Here is a 26126-nt window from a genome sequence, read left to right as displayed (position 1 = left end):
CAGTCAATCAATGAAACACAAACCTACCCCCATGGCCAGTCTCAAAGTTCTCCAGGTGGCCCCTCCCTTAAGAAACTAAAGGGTTAGTGGTTGTGGAAGAAGCAAGTGGGTGGATGACTAAAAAAAAATGCTATGGTCCACCTTATCTTTCAGTAAAACACCAGGATATTAGCATAAAAAGGTTTCCCATATAGACCAACCAGTAGTCAAATGGTTGAAGTCAGGACAGAAAATCACTTGTTTTGGATATAAGAAACTGAACCCCAAAACTGTGGAAGCTATCAAGGGCCCTACATACCACAGCCTCACGTGTCCATCAGAGTCAGCACTATTTTAACAATGTCTCCTCTTTCTCTACCCTTTCCCATTCTTCCTTCCTTTCCCTTCCTCCCTTCCTACTCCTCCTTCTCCCTCCCTCCCTTCCTTCTTTCTTTAGTCTTCCACACTCTATCTCCATCCTTCTCCCCTCTTTCCTTCTCAGTTTTTTTTCACATCTCTCCCTTCCTTACTCTTTTTCTCTCACATATATTCTCAAACATAAATATGCACTACCATAGAATGGACTTCATCCCAGGAAAAGATACTCAATTTAATGTCACTGAGAAGTGATGTCATTAAATCTGATGAAGCAAAAATATACTTCCAGGAAGGAACTAATTTTGAGTGAAATTCAATGAAAGTGTTCACAGTGAGAGTCAGAACAGAGGTCAGAGAGGAAATTATTTACAAAGACTGAAGTCATTGGGAGAGAGATGATCCTATGTAATGAAGGTGCTGATGAATACTTAAGTGTCTCTTGGCTAGACAAGACATGTTTGCAAAGTGATGCAAAGGGGAGTAACGCTTTGACACAATGATGCTCCCTCACACCAGATGCTAACTCAGCCAGGAGAAGAGCACATTATAATAATCTGGAATTGGTGAGAACTGTCAGAGGTTTAGAAAGAGATACTGGACTTTTAAAAAAATTGAACCAAAAAATGCATATTCTTTACAAAACAAGGGAAGGGAGAAGGTTGTATAGTTACTGCATGAAAACTCATTCAGGGAATGTGTAAAGGAAAACCTTTCTTTGCTCTAAGAGAAAAAAAGTTGTGAAATTTATCTTAAACGGAGACTTTGCTACAGCATGTTTTAGAGTAATCTGGATGAATGTGCCTTGTATTTTAGGCAGACAGAGAAACCGTTCCTTGTATAAAACCAGTCTAATAAAGCTAGTTGTGCGGTTAAAAAAATAATCTGGAAAAGGGACAATACTAGTCCAGTGTTAGAACTAGTTAGTGTAGGTTCCTGGTGACCAAATATCTAATTTAGCACTGATTTTATACAATCAGTTGATTTCCAGGAAAAAAAAAAAGCACCCATCATTTGCTCCCCTTCCACTTGGCATTTGTGGAGCCACTGATGGGTGACAGTCTGTATCACTAACAACTAACAATGCCAAACAAACACTCCTAGGAACAGTGACTCCGGGTGGAGCTGGGACCTGAACCTCAGGGATGTGGCGCTGCAGAAAGGACTCCACCCTAACTCAAACCACACTCTGGCTCATGAGTCTTCCTGATTCCATATGCCTAGGAGCAAGATTGCCATCTCACCAAATAAGCTATGTGAGCATGAGGGCACACAAGGGAGCAGAGATGTGAACAGCATTCTGATACACATAGAACCAATAGGACCAGACAGAACAGCTCCCTGAATACGTACCACCGAATGACTAGGAAATAGACTACAGTAATCAGCAGGAGTGTTTCATAAGAGGAGCTTATGGTAATTAGCATATATGCATATGTAATCTTGTGAACTCCTCTTGAGATGTTAATAATTGCCTGGGAAAAGTCATGCTAGACACTATCAGAGTATATGAAGCCAATCCAACTGCAACTATGGCAACAGCACAGAGCAGCATAGAAAGGAGTTTAGGAAGTTGAGATTTCTGACTTTAGAGAGCATACATGAGAGCAGCTACACTTGGCTTTTCCAAAGTGGCAATTCAGAAGAGAACAAAATAAGCAAAGATATAAAATAAAGGGGAGGGATCATAAAACAACTTCTAAACAACAGCTTCAAATTGATGAAAATGATATGTGTAACATTTTTAAAACAGATAATTAAATGCTATAAGATAATATTCTAGTTAAAAAAGCAAAGTGATTCATATAAGACATAGAAATCTAAAAAGAAAAGCTTAATTGTAACATTCAAAAGCGCCGAGGAACTGGGATCAACAGTGCAAGGGCAGATGGTGTGTGCTCAGTGCATGTGAGACCCTGGCTTCAATCCCAAACACAAAACAACTGTAAAAGTAAAGTTAACATGAAAGGTATGTGTAAATACATCATACGCACAAACACACACACATACACGCACAGTCATGTGTTTATTCTGAGTAAAGACAGACAAGATATAGTGGCAGTGTCATCACTTTGTCCAAAATTGGGAAGGAGAGCTTGGTGTCCCCTAGAGACCTCAGCTGTCTGGCCACTGCAGCAGGCAGGATTTATACCCTCTTCCTGAATGTAAGATGTCTGTGTAACAAGGCACTTATTTCCGAAGTGTCTTAGCAGAGTTGCTAACGGGTTAGTAAACAGGGGTTTAACTTACTTTGGGACCACATCCTGGCTCTGCTGTCCCTTATCCCAGCCTTATTTATTTAGCATTGTATTTCTATAGAACGTTTCAAGCCTGATTACCAGGAGACTCTCCTGAGAAGCCCCGAAGCAAGAAAGTTGTTTCTACTCACTTAAATCTATGTTATTCCACAGCATCATGATGAAAGGTCATCCCATGCAGCATTATGACTATATACTGAGTTATTAATAAAGAAAATTAGTCCTCTGAAAAAAATCCAAACCATTAAGTTTATCATTGATTAGCAGGCTCCCAAGGACTCTGAAGGATAAGAACAGGGCATGATTTTCTTTTGTTCAGCTGACAGGCATGAAGACCACAATTCATATTTAAAAACCCATGTGTCAGCTTCTATGTTTTCTTTCTCATTATATGTTGATTAACTTGGTCTTTTGACACAGTATCACACTTATAGAGCCCAGGCTGGTCTCAAGCTCACAGTACTCTTGCCTCAGTGTCCGGGATTTGGGGGTTACGTGTGTGTGATGCTGTATCTGACTAATATTTGCTCTTATGTGGAAACTTTTAACAGGACCCTGGCCAGTTATAGGGTGAAACACATTAAAAAAAAAAAAAAGAGAGATACTACAAAATCTGGCAGAAGATTGGGTCTTTTTAGAATCTTTAAATAAATGGAGTGATCTCCAAAGAAACTTTAAAATCCTTGAGATACAGTTCCCCAGATGCAGCAGCCCTTAAGCATGTGGTCAAAAAGACCTCGATAGTCACTGCGTCTAAGGAAAGATGAGAACATTTCATCTCCTGAAATATTACCTCCTGTGAGTTACGCTCACTGCAATATATGCATTTTGTAAGATCAAATAATTCTCTTTAACTCAGCCTGCATATAAATATGCTGAACTGCTTTTTAATTTTATGCCATTTTGCTTATACAGACAAGAAGCAGAATATTACCTTGTTTTATAATATAGACCTTTATCAGTTCCTCTGGAAGTCCCAATTCAAGTGGAGCTACCAGAGAGAGATGTTACTTCAGAGGCTCATTACCCACACAGTGTTACATGAGGAAGGATAATATGTTAAGAGGGCGGGAGCTCAGTTTCTGTGGTGGCAGGGGGTGGAGAGGGAGGCTGGCCAAAAATCTTGACCTTCCTCACTGCATTATGCTTATGGTCCCCCACAGCTCTGGGGAGGCAGGTCAATGTGTGGACACCTACTCTGACTCAGTCACATTTTCCTTTCACAATGTGGCCCAAAGCATATTATGTCTCCTGGTAGAAATTAGCAAAAATTAGTAAGTGGCGCTTGTTATTATGCTTTTTCGAGTCTCTTTCGATTGATAAAATGTAATCATATCGTTTGTTGCTCGCCCAGAAGAAAGGATGTTTTTTAAAACCTACCAGTTCAGAAAATCTGACTGGCCGCTTTAATTCATTCACTAAAATCCTGCTTCACTACTACGTTCTCATTGGATAGCTACTGTTTAGTAATTTAAACAGATAAACATTTTTTTTTTCTTTTTTGGTCAACAAAATACGACTAGTGGGGTCAGTGCCTCTGAAATGTGAGGTTATCTGAATTCACAGGGGAGGGGCCTGCCTTAGTCGCAAAGCCTATACCCAACACTAGTGGAAGAACACTGTGTCTCCCTCGTGTGACTTTTAGGTCTTTAGCTGTCTATCTTGCACATTGTAATGTCGCTGAGGACTCTGAGGGCCTTATATTTCTTACACTTCATAAAGCTGTATTTTTCAAGCATCTTTGTGTCATGTGGACAAGAAAAATAAATGACAATTTTATGTATTTCCTCAGTCCCTTTCTGTCATAAAATTCTCTGTTAGATAGGCTGGATCCTAATAAATACTTTATAAATAAAAAAATGATATTTTTGTCTATTTTTTTCATTTTTTTTAAACTTTGAGTCAGTTTACTAACTCTTTCTGGCCTAGAATTCACTATATAGACAAGGATGGCCCCAAAGATGGCTCAAGATCCTGCTAAATCTCTCTCTCTCTCTCTTGAATCATGACATTACAGACATGTTACTGCTGTGCCCAGACTGGCCCACATATTTTAAACATGAGAAATGTTGTCATAGTCTTGAAAACATCTTCCATGGTTATCATCACATTTAAAAAAACAGATAAAAGACACAAGAAACTCTTAATAATTTTTGATTAAAAGGATGTGTTTACAGTTTAAAGTGAACTCTACCATAAGTTTTAAGATTTATAAAGCAATGTAAGAACTTGATGAAGAGTACAAGACCTCAAAATGCTAAATGCTTCAGAACTTTCCTTGGAAAAAACTGTCATAATGTTTTACATTATTAACATATAATTCAGGAAAAGCTCCAAGTAGAACTCCAGTTTACATACCATAATATGGACCATCCTGCCAGCACGAGTTTGTTTGTAGTTCTACAGAAAGCAGAGACTCGACACTATATATATATATATATTTTTTTTTTTTTTCAAAGACTAAGAAAACTTGAAGTCCTTTAAACACATGAATAGGTTGAAAATCATCTTATTTCAGTCCATGTACCCATCTCTAAGGGCAAAACATTTCTTGGGTCCATTCTGGTTCTTCAGTGGGGGTCTCCTGATACTGTCTCAGATACACTTAAGAGATGGTGAGTGTAGGGGCTGGAGAGGTGGCTGAGCAGTTAAGAGCACTTGCTGCTCTTCCAGAGGACCCAAGCTCAGGTCCTCATTCCCATGCTGAGAAGCTCACAATCTCCTGCAACTCTAATTCCGGGGGATTTGTCACTTTCTTTGGTCCTGCATACAGGTGCACATTAGCATGCATACACACACACACACACATACACACACACACACACACACATACACACACACACACACACACACACACCTTAAAAAAATTAGAAGATTCCTGTAAATGCCCATGTGCATATTTTCTGAAAATAACAGGCAGGATCCACACCCTGAGATGTTTAAAATAGCCTATGTTTCCGTCACACACCGCACTGCCCTGCCCACATTTCAAAATGGATAATACCACTACCTTTCTTGCGTCCTTTATCATCTTCCGAATGGTTTCCTTGATGGTGAGTAGCTGTGCTCTCGGCGGGTGAAAGAGGAGGTCAATGTGGGTGCTCCCTAGGAGTCCGGGCATCACATAGGGCCAGCCTAAATCAAGATTCGGAGCCTCCACATCGGACTGCATGGGCCAGTACGTCCCTGAAGACGAGCCGTCGTCACAGCAATTATCGGAACCACGTTCCGTGTTCTGTGAGAACTTCTGGACATTTTTCAAAATGTAGTTAATTTCCTCCTCGGCTAGGAAGTCTGACACTCGCTCCTTGACGAGGAACTCTTGGTAGGCTTCCAGCCCGTGTTCGATGAGAGCATCCACCGCCACACGGTACCACTCCTTGTAGTGAGGCTCGATGTAGTTGTCAGACCTGCACTCATCATTTAGTGAGGAGAGCAGCGAGGAGGTCTCCATGCTCGCGGGCGCTGGACGAGGACGCTTTCAAATGTTCATCTGTGCGGGGCCAAGAGGTACCTGGGGGTGTGATAAGAAAGTGAAGGTCAACTAGAAGTCTGTGTGCAAATGTTTGTGATCTGCGCCATGGATCACCTTTGATAGTATTTACACTAGCTACTGTTGGTTGAGTGGCTATCGAGGCAAGCTGACACACGTCATATCCAAAATGACGTTAATAGATGCACGATTGAATATCTATAAATGGATTTCCCTTACAAACTCAAGGCGTTCCAGTTCCAGTGTCACGTGTGACATGATGAACCTATCTTTCTCGGGTGATGCAGAACATCTACTCTATTTAAACCTCAGAACCGGGTGTGCTTATGAGGCACGAATCCCTACAAGCCACTTCTGTTTTGACATTAAAATAGTGCTGGAATAGGATTAAAGCCTGGCTACGCATTAATACAAATACGTTAATATGCCAGATGAAATATAAAAAAAGCACAAAATATGTATCTTTCGGGAGTTTACTATTTAGTCAAAGTGGAAAGACATCCATACAAAACTATGAATGATTATTCCAAACAAAGCGATAGCCAGGTATTAAAAGGGCCAGATTAGTAAGTATTCATGCCTATTAATTAATATGTCATACTCACTGGTTTAAGAATAAAAGCAAGTAGAGATTGGTACATAATAGATGAGCTACGGTCAGCCTTGAGCAGGAAGAACGCTTCTACAGCTGAAGGTAGGGCTATGAGAAAAAACAACAACAACAACAACAACAACAACAAAAACTCATCCTGCAGAAAATACTTTCATACCAGACGAAGCCAAAAAACACAGGCAAAAGAACAAGAAATGAAGAGGGTACTCAGGATTCAGGGAGAAAAAACTCTGCTATTCAGGAAAACAGGCTTAGTTTAGGAGTAAGAGACTAAGCTGAGCAGATAAGCCTGAGCCAGGTGTGGAGGTCAGACTTCCTGTCCTTCTGTAGCTGGAGGCGCCATGGCTGACTCCTTGCTCCCTGCTCCACGGAAAGACACACGGGGCTTCATCTCAGTCAGGCCAGGGGTGTCTATACTGGTTTGAAGTCCTGATGTCCATGGTAGGGCTCACAGCACAGCTTCATCCTGGGTTACGAGAACCACAAAGCTGACTTGACCAAAGCAGTTCTGTCAGTGGTTCTGACCTACTTTAACATTCTGCACTTAGCTGATGTGCTCAGTCTTCCTCCCGCTCCAATCCAGATTCAATCTGTGAGGGGCGAGCCTGGAAACCATTACCATTCCTCACAACACTCGCTCATGCTTCACTCTGCCCAGCACACACAGAAGTTGTGAGGGCACAGACAATAGCGTCTGTGGATGAGCGAGAATCAGAAGATCGGGCTTTCACTGTTGGGGATGGGGGTGGGGGTGTGGAGCTCATTGTCATTTTACTGGAGCTGATCTTGTCCCCCCAAACCTTGGATCAGATCTGTTCAAAGACACTCTGCCTAGCAAGTGTACAGGTTAATCACAGACCAAAACCAAAACCAAAAAAACAAAAAGCCCACCACCACCAAAACAGATTAGCCAGGCTTGTGTAGGTCTGTATTTCTAGAGCTCAGGACATGACTGATGGCATGCATTGGAAGTCAAATTAGGCAGCACAGTGACACTCTGTCTCAAAGAACCAAGTGTTGGAGAACAGGTCAGCAGCTTGTGCCAAGCCCAGGGTATAGCCTTCAGCCTTCGGCTTCAGGCTGGACATGCTCCTATCTGCTTCCTGGAGTCTCTTTTACTTGAGTAGTGACTTAACCCAAGCCTAGAACGCCAGAATTGTCACTGGATTCTTGCATTGTGCCAGCATCTAAACTCTAAAGGAAGTCTCTTGCCTCAGATGCTATTATAATGGATCAGTGTCCACTTATTCCTCCCATGAGGGTAGAGCTAGGAACCATTACAGGCCAACTATTAGAATGGGGCTATAACATGGAGATATAAAACATGCTTCCTTCATAACTAAATTAAACCTGTCTTGATCTATTGCTACGGTCCAGTATTATGTAGCAAATGTTAATAAATTTCTCAATTACTGTATGTCTCTATTTTTTTTCCTGATCAGATTTTACTCAGGTTCACTATTTAACAGAGACTTACACCAGTGAACAATATACAGAAAAGTTTTTAAGTGCAACTACTTGCAGGAAGGGATGCTACTGGCATCTAGTGGGAAGAGAGATCAAGCATCCTTCTATGCATACCTCAGGCACAGAACGGACACTCACAACAAGGAACGACATGGCACAAATTGCCAATGCTGGGAAGTTGAAAAGTTACCACATTGTTCGCTTCATACATGCTCTATGGTTTGGATATGTTTTTCCTCCTGAAAGTTTCATGTATTGAAAGTCTAGTCCTTAATAAGACAGTTAAAAAAAATTGTTAGGACCTTTAAGAGATGAGCCAGCCAACAGTGATTAGAGCTCATCAAGAGAAGAAGAGAAGAGTTTCTCCTGCCAGGGCAGTGGTGGCCCACACTTTTAATCTCAGCACTCTAGAGGCAAAGGCGGGTGACTTTCTGAGTTAGAGGCCAACCTGGTCTACAGAGTGAGTTCCAGAAGAGCAAGAGCTACAGAGAAACCCTATCTAGACCTCCTCCCCGAAAAGTAGACTGAGTTGATGATAAGGGTGGAGATAAATTTAGATCACATGTAATTAAACTCTTTACCATAAAAGTGGGTTGCTGCAAAGCAGTCAGCCTACTCTGGCCACAGCTGCTCCTCCCACACACTCCCTTTCTCTCTCACCTTTTCTCTAAGATCTTGCCAGCCCTAATGGGAAACCAATCTCTGCTTGTGGTGCATGGAGCATTTTGACTAACACTGCCATACTAAGTGAAGAAATGTGTACAGTCTGGGGGGTGGTTTTCAAGTAGGTAGTGAGGATAGAGAAAATGTGGGTCAGGAAAACCAGAGCTGTCTAAGTGAGCAGGAACATGCTGTAAGGATTCTTACGGAGACACATGCACAGAAAGGGGAGAAATGGCAGCAGTGTGCACTTCATAGAATTCTAAGGTGCTGTCAAACACATGGAGATCTGCAAACTATAAAATGGAACACCTTACAATTTCCACGCACACGGAAGCTTAGGAAGAAAACAAGATAGTGTGTCTTGGAGTTAGAAGGGGAAATGTTAAACAAATGCCACGCAGCTAATCAAGGAAGACAACGTGAGAAAGTGTGGAAGCAGAGTGCGCCCCACGGGCTCTTCACTGCGCAGCTGTCATGAAGGTGAATTCAAGTTAGAACCATCCCTAAAGGGGAAAGGCCATAAACACATATGCTTTTTAATCTTGAACACGCTGACCTGTCTCGTACATAAGTAAGTTCAAAACTGATCTACAAACTTCATCACAACTCCAGGAAGCCCGTTTCAAAACGCCGACGTATCTGTAGGGAATACAATGGTGGATGGAATCATACACTTATGTTATTGAATGAGCCCTGAAAATAAACCAATCAGTCCCAAGACAATTTAGCTTTATTTAGAATCACTCTTGTTAAAATTTATTTGGATTTAATATATAAATACATAAATCCATTGGTATTTATGCCTGTGGCCACTTAATGCCAATGGTTATTTTGAGTATTTTTGAAAACTTTGTAAGTTTGAACATATTCTAAATATAACACTGGATAATGTTTTCTTAGTATAGGCAGATAAAGTTTATATCAATAGGCAAAACATAGTTCCTGATACTGTATAATTCAGTGCAAAAATTTTGTTTGAATGAAAACTCATATGGGACCATCTTTCTGTTAGGTCAAAACCACCAACATTCTTTGAATCAATAAAGTATATTTTAAAACAGAAAATTAAGAACAACCCTTCAGATTCCTTCTAACTTTAAAATTTTTATGTATAAGGATTATGTTTTTCTTCAAATATGATTACTAAAAACATTCGAATGATAATACCTTCAAGATGGTACAATTAAATTACAAACTTATTATAATAAGCTGTCAAGTGTAAGTAATATCTACTTCTAACATCCAATGTCATTATGACTTTAGAGTGGCTTCATAATTACACCTATGGTGAAATGGCTCAGAAGCATGCATTAGGCAGTACAAGGACCACCATAAGTAGACCCCACTTTGCCACAGCAGCTGGTACAAACATCCCAGTGAGCAGAGTTCCTTATCTTCTTGAGGTCATGGAGAGGCCAAACCAAAACACATTAGATTCACTTTATTAACTTCAAATCAAAGTCCAGTTGCTCAATATCTAATTATTATTTTTTAATTTTCTTAACTTCTTAAATTAAAAGACGGGGATGGCAATATTGCTTTCATATCAATTATAATATAATATAATTTCAGGGTTTATTTATATTTGTTGTTATTCAATACATTTGCCATGCCTGATCTGATATAGTAATTTCAGGGAGGAGGAAATCTCCAGTAAATACTGGTAACATTAAAACATAAGCATTATTTGGAAGTCCACACTGAGGAATTCCTATAAAGTAATTAATAATATTAATATTAACATGGTGGTATAGAGAGTTTATATCAGATGAGCAATTACCCAGGATTTGTCCACACTAAGTTTAGAAGGAAAATAAGGTAAACCAATCTTTTACCAATCCCTAAACTATTCCTGAGTTTCTGTCTGCCAGCCTTTCAGTACTGCACCAGCTGCAATGAACGGAACATGGCCGTCCTGATGCCATCAACTGTTGTGCTATGCTCCCCTATTGGTCTGCCCTTACTAAGAGGAGCAGCCATTTGGGTGGATAAACACAAACACAGCAATTCAACATTAGGACCTAAATGCCGGGAAAACACTCAAAACAATAGTGCTAACATAGCAAAAGAATAAAGATTAACAGTAGTGAGTTGTGGGTGGGGTTTAATCAGTAATAGAGCATTTGCATGACTCATGTCCCCACATGCCCCCAAAAAGAACAATAAAACAGTGTCAAAGTCAGCTAAAGCAAATCCAGAGGTGTGAACTAACACCCAAAAGTTACACAAATACAGAACTGTACAAGTTGTGTGGCTCATTATTTAATGTACACTCGTTGAAAATAAGAATGCTTGAGATCAATTATATGAAATAAAGAATTAGAATTGTTCTAAGGCTCAAATTAGAAAATACAGCAGGTATAGTGGGTTACGTGGCTTTGGTCTGACTTCTGCTGAGACCTCAGTTTCAGTGATGTAAGGGCTCCAAGACTCAAGGTGCTCACCAGGGAAATGGGTAAATTTAACAGTTTTTACCTAAAAATGTTACCATAAAGATTCATGAGGTGCAACTCCTCAACTTTTTTTCCTGCCACGAAATATTGTTTAACGTTGTTAGGCAATGACCTAATGAATTATTTCATGTAATAATAAATCAAAATGGCAGGGATGGGGAAATTCTTCAGTTGGATTTCAGGCTTAAAATCAGTGCTAAAAAGTACTAGGCAAGACAGACCGTGCTTATGCTTATGGTCTCAGCACCCAGAAAACAAAGACTGGTAGAACACCAGGAATCCATGAAAGCCAATCTAGCTCTTGTGGATAATTGCAGATGAGAGACCTTGTCAATAATAATAACAATAATAGTAATATTAAAAGTGGTGGATCTTCTATGAAGAAAGATACACGCATGCACACATACAAACACATATGTATGCGTGCTTACACTTACACACACACATGTACAATGAAAACAAAACACTGTAACAAAACTCTTCATTTTGTACAGTGAATATTTTTAAATGGAAAATAAATCTATATCAAAATATAATGGGCAGCTTCCACTTCTTTTTCCTCACCAAGGCCTTTCTTTTTCTATTTTTTTCTATACCTGGCAGGTATCATGGTGACTCATGCTAGGTGAGAACTCAGGACTGTTGCTGACTGGCCAGTTAGAGTGCTCAAGCATTGTGGTAGGACCTAGATCCTCCCTGTTGTCTGTTGGGCTGTGCATTTGTGCTCCATGATAGGTTATACCTTCCTTAGCTGTTCCCTTCCCAGGTGTTGTAAAGGTTCCGGCCACAGCACACCTGTAATCTACACCAACAGCCTCAAAACCCCGTGACCTCAGATAAAATTCCAGGCCATCTGCTTCTAGATCTTAAACATTTCATTCAGGGGTCATTACTTCCTCCAACGTTTTACAGATTATTTACACAGACTATTTACAAACAGAAGAATCCAAGTGAGATTTAGTGGATTAACATTGCCCCCTGAATTTTATAAGTATTGGATTTTTTACAAGACCTGTTCTACATATTTCAGTACAATGTAGAGAACTAAACATTAGTTGCCCACCTAATTTAAGTCTGGTTCATAACATGAGTCATTCTGGCATCCTTGTGAACTAAAGGGCATCAAGGAAGGACAAGGAAAATGGATCAAAAGGCAAGGAAATCCGCAGTAATTCACAGAATGTGATTTTATGTCTTTCTCTAAGCAGATGACAGCCTTAGCACCTACATTTTAGGTCTATGGTTCATCTTGAATTAACTTCTGTATATAGTGTAAGAGTGCATTTGTTTTTCATGTGCATATTCATTTGTTCCAAGAATATTTCTTGAAAAGACATGTTCCCCAATAGAGTCTCCAAACCCTGGAATGCTTAACTGTCAACTGAAAATCTCACAGTGAAGAAAAGACCTTCTCTGGGTGTTTGTTTGTTTCTTTGTTTGTTTCTCTTTCATGGATGCTTTCATTGATTCATATGTCAGTGTTTGGATACTGTAGCTTAAAGTCAAATAATAAAAGTTCTCAGCATTTTTTTGTTTTTGTTTTTATTTTTTTCTCTCTTTCAAGATTGTTCAGTATATTCTGGGACTTTTGGATTTTCATTAGTATTTTTAAATCAACTTGAAAACTTTCACAATGGCTTATCACAAAGGATGCAACTTAGGATCAGCTAAATGGAAGAGACACACAGGGCAAGATACAGGGAAACAGGGGAGAGGGGATCTTGTGGGCCCTGGGGCCTGTCTGTCCTTAGCAAGTCAACACCTCGCCAAAAGGATGCAATTTAGGAACAGCCAAATTGAAGAGAGACATAGGGCAAGACACAGGGAAATAGGGGAAAGGGAAGCTTGCAGGCCCTGGGGCTTGTCTGTCCCTTGCAAGTCAACGCCTCCTAAGGAGGATGCAACTTAGGAACAGCCAAATGGAAGAGAGACACAGGGTAGGACACAGGGAAAGAGGAGAAAGGGGAGCTGGAAGGGCAGGCTGTGGGGCCTGTCTGACCCTAGCAAGTTATCACTTCCCAAGGAGGAAGTGCAAGTTTCACTTCTGGTTTGGTTGTTGGCATATGGACATTAACTAAACACGATAGCCTCCAAATGCAAAAAGCAGGAGGGTCAGAAGCTGTGTGTATGCCCTTTAACAACACTCAGCAACACCCAGTAAGGTACTAATCCTAGAAAAGAAAAGGTCTGCATAGTATAAAAAATTATAACTGAAGAAAAGTTTTCTAAAAACAAAATGAATAAACAAAATGAATAATTCCCAAAATTAAAGTGGATTTTTTTGGGGGGTGGAGTCTCACATATTGTAGAGAGCAATGAGCAAGAAGGGTGCTCCTTATTTAATCCTTACTTAACAACAAGACCATTTAATACCAGAGAGGCGGGGTATAAAGAAAGAAGGAGAATTTCTGAGACCATTCAGAAAAGCAAGAAGGGGAGAGAGGGTGTTGAACTGTGTGTAAGTGTGTAAGGAATCTAGCTTGTCGGGGAGGCACAGAGGACGTGTGTCCACTGGCCGGTCTAAGGATGAGACTTCGCCCTTTGAGATCTGAGGCCTCTAAGTTCCCAGGGGCCTCTCATTCTCCAAGAGTCAGGAGTTTGCTTTAGGAACTCAAAGGGACTGTGTACCTTTCCCTGTAGGAACGAGCTCCCACAATCAGCAGTGAGGAAAGGCTGCTGGAGAAGGGGAGATAAAGCTACCTGGTCTGTGGGATTTAGCATTCCTTCCCAGAGTACCTTTGTCCTGGGAGCCTGCCAAGGGCTGAAAGACAACCTTGGCAAGGTGCCTGATGGTGCCTGTAAGGCGGAAGGAGATGTGCTCTGCCTAGCTCCTAGCTGCAACCTAAAATCAAGTAGCCCAGGGTGACCTAGTGATCTAGAAACTGCTCCTGTGCAGACCCTGGTCTTGAACTCTGGCTCCTCCTGCTTTTAATCTTCTGTGTTCTAAGATTACAGAGTTGTAGCTGCACAGGCAGCTCATGGAGGTGGTTTTCTGTAAGTAGTACGTCTGCAGAAGATTTTAATTTTTGAAACCTCTTCCCACATTGTTATTAACTGAAGAAGTTTATTGATGACTATATACTATTTTGCAATGGATAAAAAAAATAAATTTTAAAATAAGTGCCTTAGAAGTTATTTTTAACTTTAGCCACCTTGATAATTCATGCACTTAACTTGGCAATCTGTGATTCAGAATCCTACATATAAAACTGTTTAATAATCCTTAACTTACACAGCAATGCAAACAGTATAGAGTATCCAGAGCATAAAGCTACTGTGATATTTCAACCCCAAAGGAATGAAAGGAAGGAAGACAGGGAGGGAAGAAGGGAGGGAGAGAAGGAGGGAAGGTGGAAGGGAGGGAGGGAGGGAAGAAGGAAGGAAGCAACAAAACAAGAGAAAGAAGCAGAGAGAAAGGCAGGGAGGGAGAGAAAGAAGAAGGAACAGAACAGAATAGGATGTTTTTTTTTTTTTTTGGAACTTAACACGCAGCTCCCTATATAGAGCTGTCATGGTGCTCCTTGCCCAGGTCAATATACCAACTGTCCTCTTCATGTGCTTTATGAGGGCAACAATTGTGTCTGTCTAGCAAAATTCCTAATGTTCACTACTGACTGTTAAATACTTGGGTAATGATTAATAATAATAACAGTAACAATGAGACACTGCCTTAGTAATCTAAGTATGACACATTAGAAAATAGTGCAGCCTAACTTAAAAATCAAACCATCCATGCAGAACTTCTTAAGATTCAAGCACACAGCTGTCTGCATTAAATGGGTGTGCTGTGCTAATACAAAGCACAGGACTTCTTAAAAAAAAAAAAAAAGTGAAAAGACACCGGGCAGCTGAAAGCAGCCCTGTGAATCAGTAAAGTGGACTCAAAGGGCCAGTATTAACATCAATGGAACCTTCTCGGCATAACAGGGACATCACTTATCCTTTTGAGAATTCTGCAGAGAACCTATGTTTTCACTTCCTAATTACATTAAAGTCATTCTTCAAACAGCTTTTGTACATTTAAGTTAATCATGACAATGGCTCTAAACTGTGTTTTCAATACAAGTAGTGATACCAATGAGATGTGAGTATGACTCCTTTTGTTTTTGTTTTTTCTTTTCTTCTTGTTGCTTGCATGGGTTTTGTTTCTACATAAACTTATCTCAATGGGAAGACTGAGAATTAAAATTAATTACAGTCATGAAGTTTGGTGTACCAGTAAGAGGAAACTATATTGGATTCTATTTTGACACCCTGCACTTTGGTTATAGGACACAGAGATATTAAGAAGGAAAAGATTTAGATACCCCTATTGGCTAGCTTTCATGGTGCCAAAGATTCTGGTGGAGGGGGAGGTGCAGAAAAATAGTCTGGGATCTTTCCTAGGTGTATAATACAAATGCTACAGTGCTTACCCAGTGGGCAAAGTATGTCCACTTTAGAGATAACCAACTGCTCTGTTGTTGAGCTGCCTTCCAAATACTTACGCTTACACTCACACACCAGCACAACCCTCAGCTTGAAGCAGTCCTTTTTGAAGAGGATAGTTAATGCAGAGACTAAAACCTAGTCAAGGTTTGTTTGTTTGTTTTGTTTTTCTTTTTGTTGTTTTGTTTTGTTTTCTCTAAAATGAAAACAGGCAAAAGTGAGAACAGGATGATGAAGAAGGATATCTTTTCCTTGAAGACACTGCACGTGTGGAGAACTGGTTTTTAAATAGTGATAAACTAGAGTGCCAAAGGTCTCTGAAAAGCCACTGACTCATATCCTAACGCTAGGATCTGGGAAAGGTTAAGAATTCCTTCCAAGCTCATCAGCAGAGGTGCCTGTTTCCTAGTTGCCACTGTTTGGAAGAAGGGACTCCGGTTTCCTCCGTTTCCCTCATCTCATTGCTCACCCAGGACAACCCCACCCAGAGTTACAACCACAGACCACTGCTGTCTGCTCTGCTGAGCTCCCCCACCATTGTGTCCATTGGCCTTGGACCCTTCCCTGGACATGCAACAAAGATACCTTCTTTCTACTTACCCTCCCGGTTAATCACTATTGTACTAGCTGTTCCATGGGCCTGGAATGGTTTCCACTGCTTTCTTAGTGACCGCTACTACCCTCCTGAGAGAGGTCTCCTAGACCACTCATTTTAAAGGGGACCCAGGCTTACCCTGTGCTTAGGCTCATCACCTCGCTTTATTTAATACGTAGTATTTGCTGCGTGAAGTGGCTGTCGCATGCACTGGCTCACCAGGACAGGAGCTCTCTAAGAGCCTCTGAGGGGTGTGTGCTAAACTATTGGTGAGCTGGCAATGCTGTCTTAGATAAGGACTGTTCTCTTGCATAACAACTTTCAATTTTATTCGGTGTGCAGTTATACAGGAAAAGTGAGGAGTGAGTCTTGTGTCTCCCATGTTGTTTTGCCTTGGCTCTCTTCCCTGCTTTACAAAACCCTCTATAATTCCCCAAATGCCAGAACCTTAATAAACTTACATGTTTAGACAAAAACCACCACAGGCAAGAAGTGGCCTTTGCTTTTAAAATGTTTGACACATGTCATGAGCACTGTTTCCCCAACTTTTGAATCTACTTAAGAAAATGTCGTTTTAGGGACATGTTGGCATTTACAGACAAATGATATAGGGAGGCATAGCAAGTATATGCTCTAACAAGACTCCCAAAGTGCATTTAAAAAGAATTTGAACAGAAGCAATGCATCACATCTATGAAAAAGTGAAAGTCAACAAATTACATGTCAAATGTGCAGGGTCATACAAAACAACTGCAGGCTCTGTTTTATTGTATTTTAACATAATTATGCTACATGTATGAGCGTTCTGCATGCATGTCTGTCTGTGCAGTGCTTGCGATTGTTGCCTGCAGAGCCCAGAAGAGGATCTCCTGGAACTGGAGTTACAGACAATTGTGAACCACCATGCAGGTGCTAAAATCTGAAGCCTGGTCCTCTGGAAAATCAGCTAGTGCTCCTGCCTGCTGAGCCATTTCTCTAGACCAATCTCTGGCTCTTAAAAAGAAGCTTGAAATTATGTTGGTGACGACAAATTTGCATAACTAAAAAGTCAAGAAAAGTGTAGATGTTAGTATTATGTTTCCCGCAGAAAGACTTGAGAGATATGAGAGAACAGTCATGCATGTAACAAGGATATCACCCAGAGGCTACTGCTCCCTGCTAGCCACTGACCTCAGGACTCAGTTTAATTCAGGCTCACTGAGGCAGCTGTGCCATAATTGAAAACAAACAAACAAACAAACCAAAACAAACAAACGTGGTTTTCATTTTCTTTTTCTTTCCAGAAATTCTCAATGGAAATCTGAAAACTAGCCTCCTCTACTTCTGACTTGTTTTCCCAACAACCTTACTTGTTTCTTTTACTTGTTTACAGTCTACTCATACACACATAAGTGTTAGTTAATAAAATACAGTCTTTAAGTGTGTAAACTGGTGCTGGGTTTGGATGTATAGGCCTACGGGTTCCTGAGGACAGAGCTACCTTGAGAGACCATGACGTGATGCTGAAACAAAGCTCGTGTTCAGAGACTCCTGTCACAAATCTAAACCATCCACACTCAATGCTTCTGTCTCACTGTCATCTGTTCTTATAACCCAGGTCAGACTGACAGTGACAGAGGGGACAGCATTGTCACAGTTTTCCAGTTCTGGCTTCTTGCTGTTTGCTTTGAAAAACTTGCCTACACACATACATTTTAATGCAAATATTTAAAGTCTTGCTTTTTTTATGGTTTGTTTGTTTTCTCTTTTGCTGTTCAAAGTTCTGATTTCACAACAAGGTCATGTGTCTGCAGCACAAACTGAATTAGGATGCTCAGAGGCTCTGGTCATCCATTTCGGAATCTCACGTTGTACCACTTGACCTTGGAAAGGTTTCATTCATTTCTTCGCTTGCATTTCATATTGCAGCTCTTTGACACACAAGATTTAACATGCTGAATGAGAGGGACTCCACCACACAGAGCATGTAATGTCAAGCTGTTGGAAGATCCAATATTCACAGGAGAACTGAGTCATGGCTTTTGATTTAAATCAAGGTGACTGATTTCCCTTTGTAAAATTTGCTTTGCATTTGACTTCTGTACAAATGTTATACATTTTTTTGAAACCTATTGTTTGTTAAAGTAAAATATTTCTGATAGAGATGGCAGGCAGGCATAAAAAAAGGAAACGTAGAAATAAATAAATAGGTGCCATGATGGAGCAAAGAGGAAAAAAATAATAACAGTTAGGATAGGCAAAAATAATGAAATACAAAAAAATATGGGAAAGGAGACAGAGCAAGAAGAAACAAAAGAAGTTAGAAAAACAAGAGGGTTTTTGTTTGTTTGTTTGTTTGTTTGTTTTTTTAACTGTAGAAGCAGAAATCAAGAAGGGATGAGTGGCAACGTAGAGGAAACCACAGGGAACACAGCGATGTTCCCTTAGCTACACATCTCTCTAGCAAGCAAATAAGAAATTATATTTATTTGAGGAAAACACAGTTCTTTCAAAACATCAAGAAACAGCTGCTAAATGAGTCAGAAGAGACCACTTGGAGTGACTACGCAGAGCTCAGTGCTGTTAAAAATTAAAGCCGTCATTGCTTGTGTGTGCATATAGGTGACAGCCCAGGCAAAAAAAAAAAAAAAAAAAAAAAAAAAAAAGCCGTGGTCAATGATTCTAGCACAGCCACTGGGGAGGAGGAGGCCACTTTCGGGTGCTCTGAACATTCCCTTACACCATCACAGAAGCAGCCTTATTTTAAAAAGAGCTAAACCTTCTGAGATGAAAATATGAAAAAGGAGAGAAGAAATCAGGAGCTTCCCAGTGATTCTTTGGGGGAGATTGTTCACAGCAGTTTAGAGTGCTCACAGAGAGAAAAGATCACAGAGAATTTCAGAGCAGAGTGGGGCAAAGGAGTGATCCCATGGTACAAATATTTCACAACCGTGGAAAAACCTGAAAGTCAGTAAAATTAAGTGCCTTATCCAAAACTGTAACTAACCCCAATCTGCTAATGTTCAGTTTGACAAATGATTAATGAATCCATGCAATTTCCACAGGGACCTGAAGCATGCATCTGTGTGTACTTAACGTCACTCTTAGGCTCGTCAACGGGGAGCCTCCGATATCTGTGAATAGCGTCTCCTTTCATCTTCCCAGGGGGAACAGACCAGTTGGAATACAATTGGGAATATTTTAAAGGAATGGATAGTGTGAACAGCACAAATAGTATCCATTTGATATCATCATCATGGTAACATGTTTATATGAACCTTCTAAAGTAGACCCCTGCCAGGACAAAGACTACACTTGATGCTATGCCTGTGTTCAAAGGAAGCTAATCATTCATTTCTACTTCTCTTTCGCCAGGGATGAGCAGTCTAAAAATTAAAGGGTATACAGCTCAAGTGATAAATATCATGTGCCCCGGGGAATATCTTCTGCCTCTCCTAAGGGCAATGAGACAATAAAACAATATTTAAAAATCACATAATAATTAGATGTCCCCAGAGGAAACTTTTCCTCAAATCATCCATGATCATGTAATTAAAGAATTCCCCAGCATAGACATGTCCAGTGAATACAGCTTCTGTTAGTGTCTTTCGACCTGGTGATAAGAAGTTTGCTCAGTGATTACCGTAAAGTACCTGCCACCAAGCAAGGGTTGGGATTCCCAGCACCAAAGTGAAAAACAGGTGTGGTGGCTTTTACCCTTATGCTGGAAGATTAGCTCCTCAGAGTTTACTGGCCAGATAGTCTAGCACAATTTGTGAGCTTCAGCATAAGAGAAAAACTTTTTCTGGAAAAAAAAAAAAAAAAGAGTGGGAAGTGGAGATACCTGAGATTTACCTCTGTCCTCCACATGAAGATGCAACATGCAACACACACACACACACACACACACACACACACACACACACACTTAACTCTATTCACCTTCCACAGAATCCCAGACACTGAAAAGTCCTTTTCCTCCCCAAACCCCATTTTGTGTCCCTCTATGTATGTCAGCCTTCAGGATTCCTTAATATAACACTTTCCCAACTTGTCCCTCTACCTCCACACATACTTTTGCCACTGGAGTCCCCATTGCCCCAGCTCCTGTCTCAGGAGGACACAGAAAATAGCCTGACAATGACTGGCAGAACCCTCTCCCTGCTAACTGTACCCTACTCGTGGGGGCTGGGATGCTTCAAAGCAGAGGCCACTGTCTCATGAAGAGGGGCATTCCCTCTGAAGGCCCTAATGCATTTTCTCATAAAAATGTCGATTTTCATTTCAATATGACTTAAGTGATATTTGTACAAAACTTTATCCACAGCATCCTTAAGCCTTGCTTTCTGTTTAAAAATGTTTTAAAGGGGGATATATTCTTACCTGCAAGTAATAAATTCATCAACAAAGCTCTAAAACACAACTCACAGACTCTCACTTATGTGAACAAAGGTGCATTTCAGACTTGACAATGACATGCTATTTAACAGATACGATTTGTAGACAGTAACATCTTACAAGAAGCAAAGAGGTAAGTAAGCACACTTACCCAACTAGCTAGACAAGGATAACTTGTCGCTTTGCAAATAATCTGTCAAACTAAGTGGCCCTTTTTGAAAGGGGTCCTTCAAAGGGCTTTATACTTGTGAAGAGCAAGGCTTCCCTGGGACCACAGGTTCACCCACTGTTTTCTGTGGGTCAGTGTAGAACAATGCTACATCTTATGAACTTGTTATGATTTAGTATAATGAGTGGGGTGTAAGTCGGGGAGGGACACAGGGTGAGACAGTCAGCTTGAGAAAATACTAATAAGGGCCATGAGATGTCTTAGCCAGTGAAAGCCTTGCAGTACAAGTCTGACTACCTGGGTAAACTCAGGATCCCACAATGAAAGGGGACTACCTTCTCAGAGTTGTCCTCTCCCCTCCATACAAAAAAAGCACCCAATAAAATGAAATACATTTAAAAAAAATATTCTGAATGAACAAGCTTTCACCATAAACTATAAGGGATGCGACCTCAGGAAGGGACAAACAGAAATAAATAATTATTCCACCCCAAGAATTTGTCGGTTATGAAAGAAACTCAAGAGCACAATCGCAAAGGCATCACTGAGTCAGCACCAGGGGTGTGGTGTGTCTCTGTATCTATGCAATCCCTTTCACGAACTGTTCAACTTAGCTACTTCCCACAATAAATTCTGAGCAGCTGCAGTCTCCACCTGCCAGGCTTAAAAAGGTGACCCACCCATTCCCCCAGGCAAGCTCTGCAGGGAGCACCAAGCACCCTTAATAGACGTATACACCCCGAGAGTCCTAGCTCCAAAAGCAAAGAGGTGGAATTAGCAATTTGATGCTGTGGGGACAGCTACCATGCTTGGAACTAACACTGGGAGCCAGGAGAAGACAGACAGGTCTCTGCCCCACCTCTCAGTCACCCTCATTCTTTACTTTGGAAAACTACAGGGCGCTTTCTCTGCCTCTCGTCACCTGTGTCCTTTCCCTGTTGCCTGTCAGCACTGATTCAGCATCAGTCAGATGTCCTTGGGCTCTTGGGCTTGTTGGGATGAGAAAGGAAAAGAAGGGAGGTGCCTGCCAGTAACCTGGGATGATTTTAGTAGGCTGAGTCTGAAAATGGGCTGTGGGAAATTATGATTTTTTGCTTCAACTGCTTGCAGCATGCATGTCTTCTTGTCAGTGTTCTTGTCTCTTGATACACAGTTATCTTGTCTCCACCTCTAAGAGAACTTGTAATCTATAACCTTATCACAGTAACCATAGCCAACAAGACACCCGCGTTCCCATAACCTCCCTGTCTCTGTCCTAAAAAGCCCTATTGTCTTTTTACATACTCAAAGTTCCAGCAAGAAACATGCACTTTCCACCCCCTCAATCACAGGAAACCTATCGGAGGGAACAGGCCTCAGGTCTCCAATACCCCTTCCAGAAGCCAACTCCAGCAGCCACACTCTCCTCTTAAGGTCACAACCCTCGCAGGAGCAGATTTCCAAAGTATCAGAATCACCTAAGGAGCTCAGTGAGGTCACTGACCCAAACTGAAATCATAAAAGCACCATCCAGCAGACAGAAAGTAAATCATTGAAAAACTCTTTCTCTTCAACTTCTGCTTGGCTCCTGGGCTCTCTGCAGCTTAGCTCTGGGTTTCTTTCCTGGTACCCCTGTCCTCCTCCTCCCTCCTTCTCCCCAGACCCACTCCCTTAGTCCTCTCCAAGGGTCCTTCTCAACAGCAGGAAATCCATCAAGCGATCCCTGTGGGCGGTGCCTGATCTCCACACCGCACCTCCAATACAAGGCACCTCACTTTCCAAACTTTCCAACTCCCTCTCCCGGCGTCCAGGAAAGAGCCCTGGAGCGGCCCCGCGCTCGGCAGGAAGCTCCTGGACCCCGCGCTCCACTCACCCGCCACTGCCACCGCCGCCGCCGCCGCCGCCGCTGCGAAGGTGGCGCCCAGGAAGCTGGGAGGAGGGAGGCGCACCTGCGCGGGCGGGAGCTGGCCGCACCTCCCGGGCGGTGCCGAGCGTGTCACCAGGGGGCGGCGAGTTGCAACAGGTACCGGTTCTTCCCACGGCGCGGCCCGCGCGCCCCAGCGCCCCGTCTGAACGAACTCAGAATCCCAACCAAGAACACAGCACTCTTTCTTTTCCTCCTCGCCCGCCGGGCTGGGAAGCTAGAGCAAGTCCGGACACCTGCGCGCTGCGAGCAGGGACCCGGAAAAGGCCAAGCACACCTGGGAAGAAGGTGGACCTTTGAGAAGGACGAGGGTGCTGTCCGCCTGGCTTTTGGACTCCGGAATTCACCCTGGAGGCCCAGGCTTGGAGAGGGACTTGGGTCTGTCCGGCCCGCTGCCCGCAGCCCGCAGCCCGCAGCAGCTAGCAGTGCAGACCCCTGGAGGGTTTGGAAAAGACACAGACGCAGAGGTGAACTATGCTTTAAAAGAAAGAAGGATTTTAACAACAACAAACCCATCAGTTTGGGTATGGATATTCGACTGTCCGGATTACTGGGGAGGAGAGGACAGGGTTTAAAACAAGAATGTAAGCAATGCACGAGACAATGGAAGAAGCAGAAACTGCAGTTTGATTTTAACGGAAACACAACCTTAAACAAAAGTCACATGCCCTCACCCCTCAGGTAAGAGTAACCTGTAACAAAGCCAAGATATCACGGTGGTAAAATGGCAGCCTATGAGGCTTGAGAAGCAGCTGAGCCGGCTGCTCTTCTAAAAGACCTAGGTTCAATTCCCAGCACCCACAGGGCAGCTCACAACCATCTATAACTCAAGTTTGGGGGGTGCAGCGCCCTCTTCTGGCTTCTGCAGTCACCATGAACCCATAGGTTGTACATACATACATACAGGCAGGCAGACAAAATGCTCATATACATAAAAACATTTTCTTTCAACGCTGGCTAGTGCAGGAGCGTGCTGTCTTAGGGTCAAGACAGGCACACTTTCATCTTCAAGCAAGACACTTCAATTATCACAAAACGGAATTAACCCTCAAATGACTCTTACAGGAAATTCCAAACTGTTAGGGTTTGAGTTTGGCCAGGACTGCTGAACAGTTTTAGGCAGAAGGATGAAACTTACGTAGTCTAGAACTGTGAGACAGCCCAACCTATGGCAAAAGTCGGAGCAGCACACCCAGAGGTTTTCAGATCCTGGCAGCCAACCTCTATAGTCTCCTTTCTTCAAAAGAACAGAGAGAACTATCTTACTTTCCACATTGAAGTTTTTCTTCTGTTCCTGCTATTTCACACACACACACACACACACACACACACACACACACACACACACACATCATTCTGATTTATTGTCATAACACCATCTTTTTACTCAAGTTACTCACTGAGAAGTGTGTATCCACTGCCTTCATAAACAGGTCAATGTTGGGACTCAGGCCAAGTTATTAGTTACCTCTCATCCCCAAGATGTCAATCTTGTCACTCCTCCCTCTCTCTCTCTTGCTCTCATTCTCCCTCTTCCTTTTGCTCTCCCTCACGGTCTCACTCTCTTGCTCTTTCTCATTTTCTCATTAACTTGCTCTCCTTGTTTGTTTATTTCGAGTCAGGGTTTCTTGTAGCCTAAGCTAGCCTTCTGGACCTCTATCTAGTCAAGGCTGACCCTGAACTGCTGCTTTTTACTGCCTCTGTTCTAGAATGAGAATGACTGGCTTTACAAGTTTGTGCCGCCATGGCCAGCCCAAAGATGCTCCTTAAGGCTATAACTTAAAAAAAAAAAAAAAAAAAAAAAAAAAAAAATTATTCATTGGGTAGGAGGCCACATGTGTATGGAGGAAGCACATGAAGACTGCATGGAACCTATGTCTAGGCTGTGTGTGTGTGTGTGTGTGTGTGTGTGTGTGTGTTGTCAACTTAACATATGCTAGTGTCATTTGGAAAAAAGAACCTTAATTGAGGAAATGCCTCCTACAGATTGTCTGTGGGCAAATCTTTGGATATTTTCTAAATTAATATGGGAAGGTCCTGAAAAAGTAGAATTAAGAGTAATCCAGGAAAATTAAACAAATTTCTGGACCATATCAACCCATTATCACACACACACACACACACACACACACACACAGTGGTGAAAGAATGCCAAGCATGGGAGCCTTCAAAAGGGAAAGGCAAATGTCCAGCTAATGAGGCTGAAAAACACTATGACTGAGTAAGAGTCAGTGTAGGAGCAAAAGAAGCCCTTCAAGCCTGCACAGTGGAGACAGAAATCCCATGAATGGGAAGGGAAGGATGAGAGGGTATGGTCACTGTGTCAGGACCCTCTATAATCTGTAACCACTCAGAAAAATATTTTGGGAAGGAAGTACCAGAGGCAGAAAGAATAGCAGATACTGCGCAGGACCCACCTTGGATGTCTCTGCATGTAAAAGCTAAAATTAATTCTCCCTGTTTTCATCTTTAATCATTTTTTAAGTCAACCTAAATTAGAGTTTTATATGTTAAACTCAGAAAAGTCAAAGGATGGTTGAGAAGTCAGAAATCCCGATTAAAGAGCTTCCAAGATAAGACTTCTAATAAAAAAGGAAGTCTAATAAATAGCTTTACCGAATCTATAAAGCTCAGTCTGGATCGAATAACAGATCAGTGAAATTATCATGTCCAGCAAATCTTCATGGATTTCTTATACTGAGCCAAGCACACAGAGGGAATGAACAACAGTGTTGAAGATTTCTCTCTCCTTAGGGTACTTACTCTTTAATCGAAAAAAATGACAAATAACGTATCAGAATCCAGGGAGGAGTAGACATGCATCCAAAACACAGAATTCAAGAGAGAGAAATCATAGAAGAGGGAAGCCAAAACTTATGAAAAAAGGAAGCTATGTTTTGAGTAGCATTTACTGCTTTAATTATTTTGTTTTCGACAAACATAAATCCCTTTAAAAATTCTTCCCTATGTAACACATTGCTCTTCCAGTTTGTTACCAGTTCTTAGTCATTATTTGCACACAAGTGCTGACAATGCTTTGTAGGCAAGCAGATAAAGACTAGCATAGCAAGAAGCCATATTAAAAGCAGCAAAATAGACACTGTTTTGTTTTTTCAAAATCACAAGTACTGGGGGGGGGGGCGGGGGATTAGTAGCAAGCATAAAGCATAGTTCCTACCAGTGTTGGCAAAATCTGCTGCTGGATGAATCATCACCTTAGTTTAAGAAGGTTACTACACTTCACTGGCAGACTTCTGGGAAAAGTATTTAAGTGAATGTCACAATCAATTCATGCATCTCTTACATTTAAATTGTTACATAAAGTGTTACCCATTATTGATTCAGCAAATTTG

The 26126-nt window shown here is 41.6% G+C and overlaps 1 protein-coding gene across 2 annotated transcripts in view; it reads right to left on the bottom strand.

Moving 5' to 3' along the window:
• Positions 1–22817, bottom strand: part of Fam83b (family with sequence similarity 83 member B) — a 74976-nt gene extending 52159 nt beyond the window's left edge. Inside the window, exons 1-2 of one of the 2 annotated variants that reach the window (XM_021661263.2) lie at positions 22723–22817; positions 5623–6126 (exon numbers count right to left, since the gene is read on the bottom strand). In XM_021661263.2, coding sequence (XP_021516938.1) covers positions 5623–6066 — 444 coding nt within the window. In that variant the 5' untranslated portion in view covers positions 6067–6126; positions 22723–22817. Of the gene's footprint in view, positions 1–5622; positions 6127–6710; positions 7332–22722 lie in introns of those variants that run through there. The other variant, XM_021661264.2, reaches the window with a different exon arrangement.
• Between the last annotated feature and the right edge of the window lie 3309 nt (positions 22818–26126).

Source organism: Meriones unguiculatus, chromosome 6 (genome assembly GCF_030254825.1).
Source record: "Meriones unguiculatus strain TT.TT164.6M chromosome 6, Bangor_MerUng_6.1, whole genome shotgun sequence".
In the NCBI taxonomy this organism is placed as follows: Eukaryota; Metazoa; Chordata; class Mammalia; order Rodentia; family Muridae; genus Meriones; species Meriones unguiculatus.
This window is presented reverse-complemented; position numbering and strand designations above follow the sequence as displayed.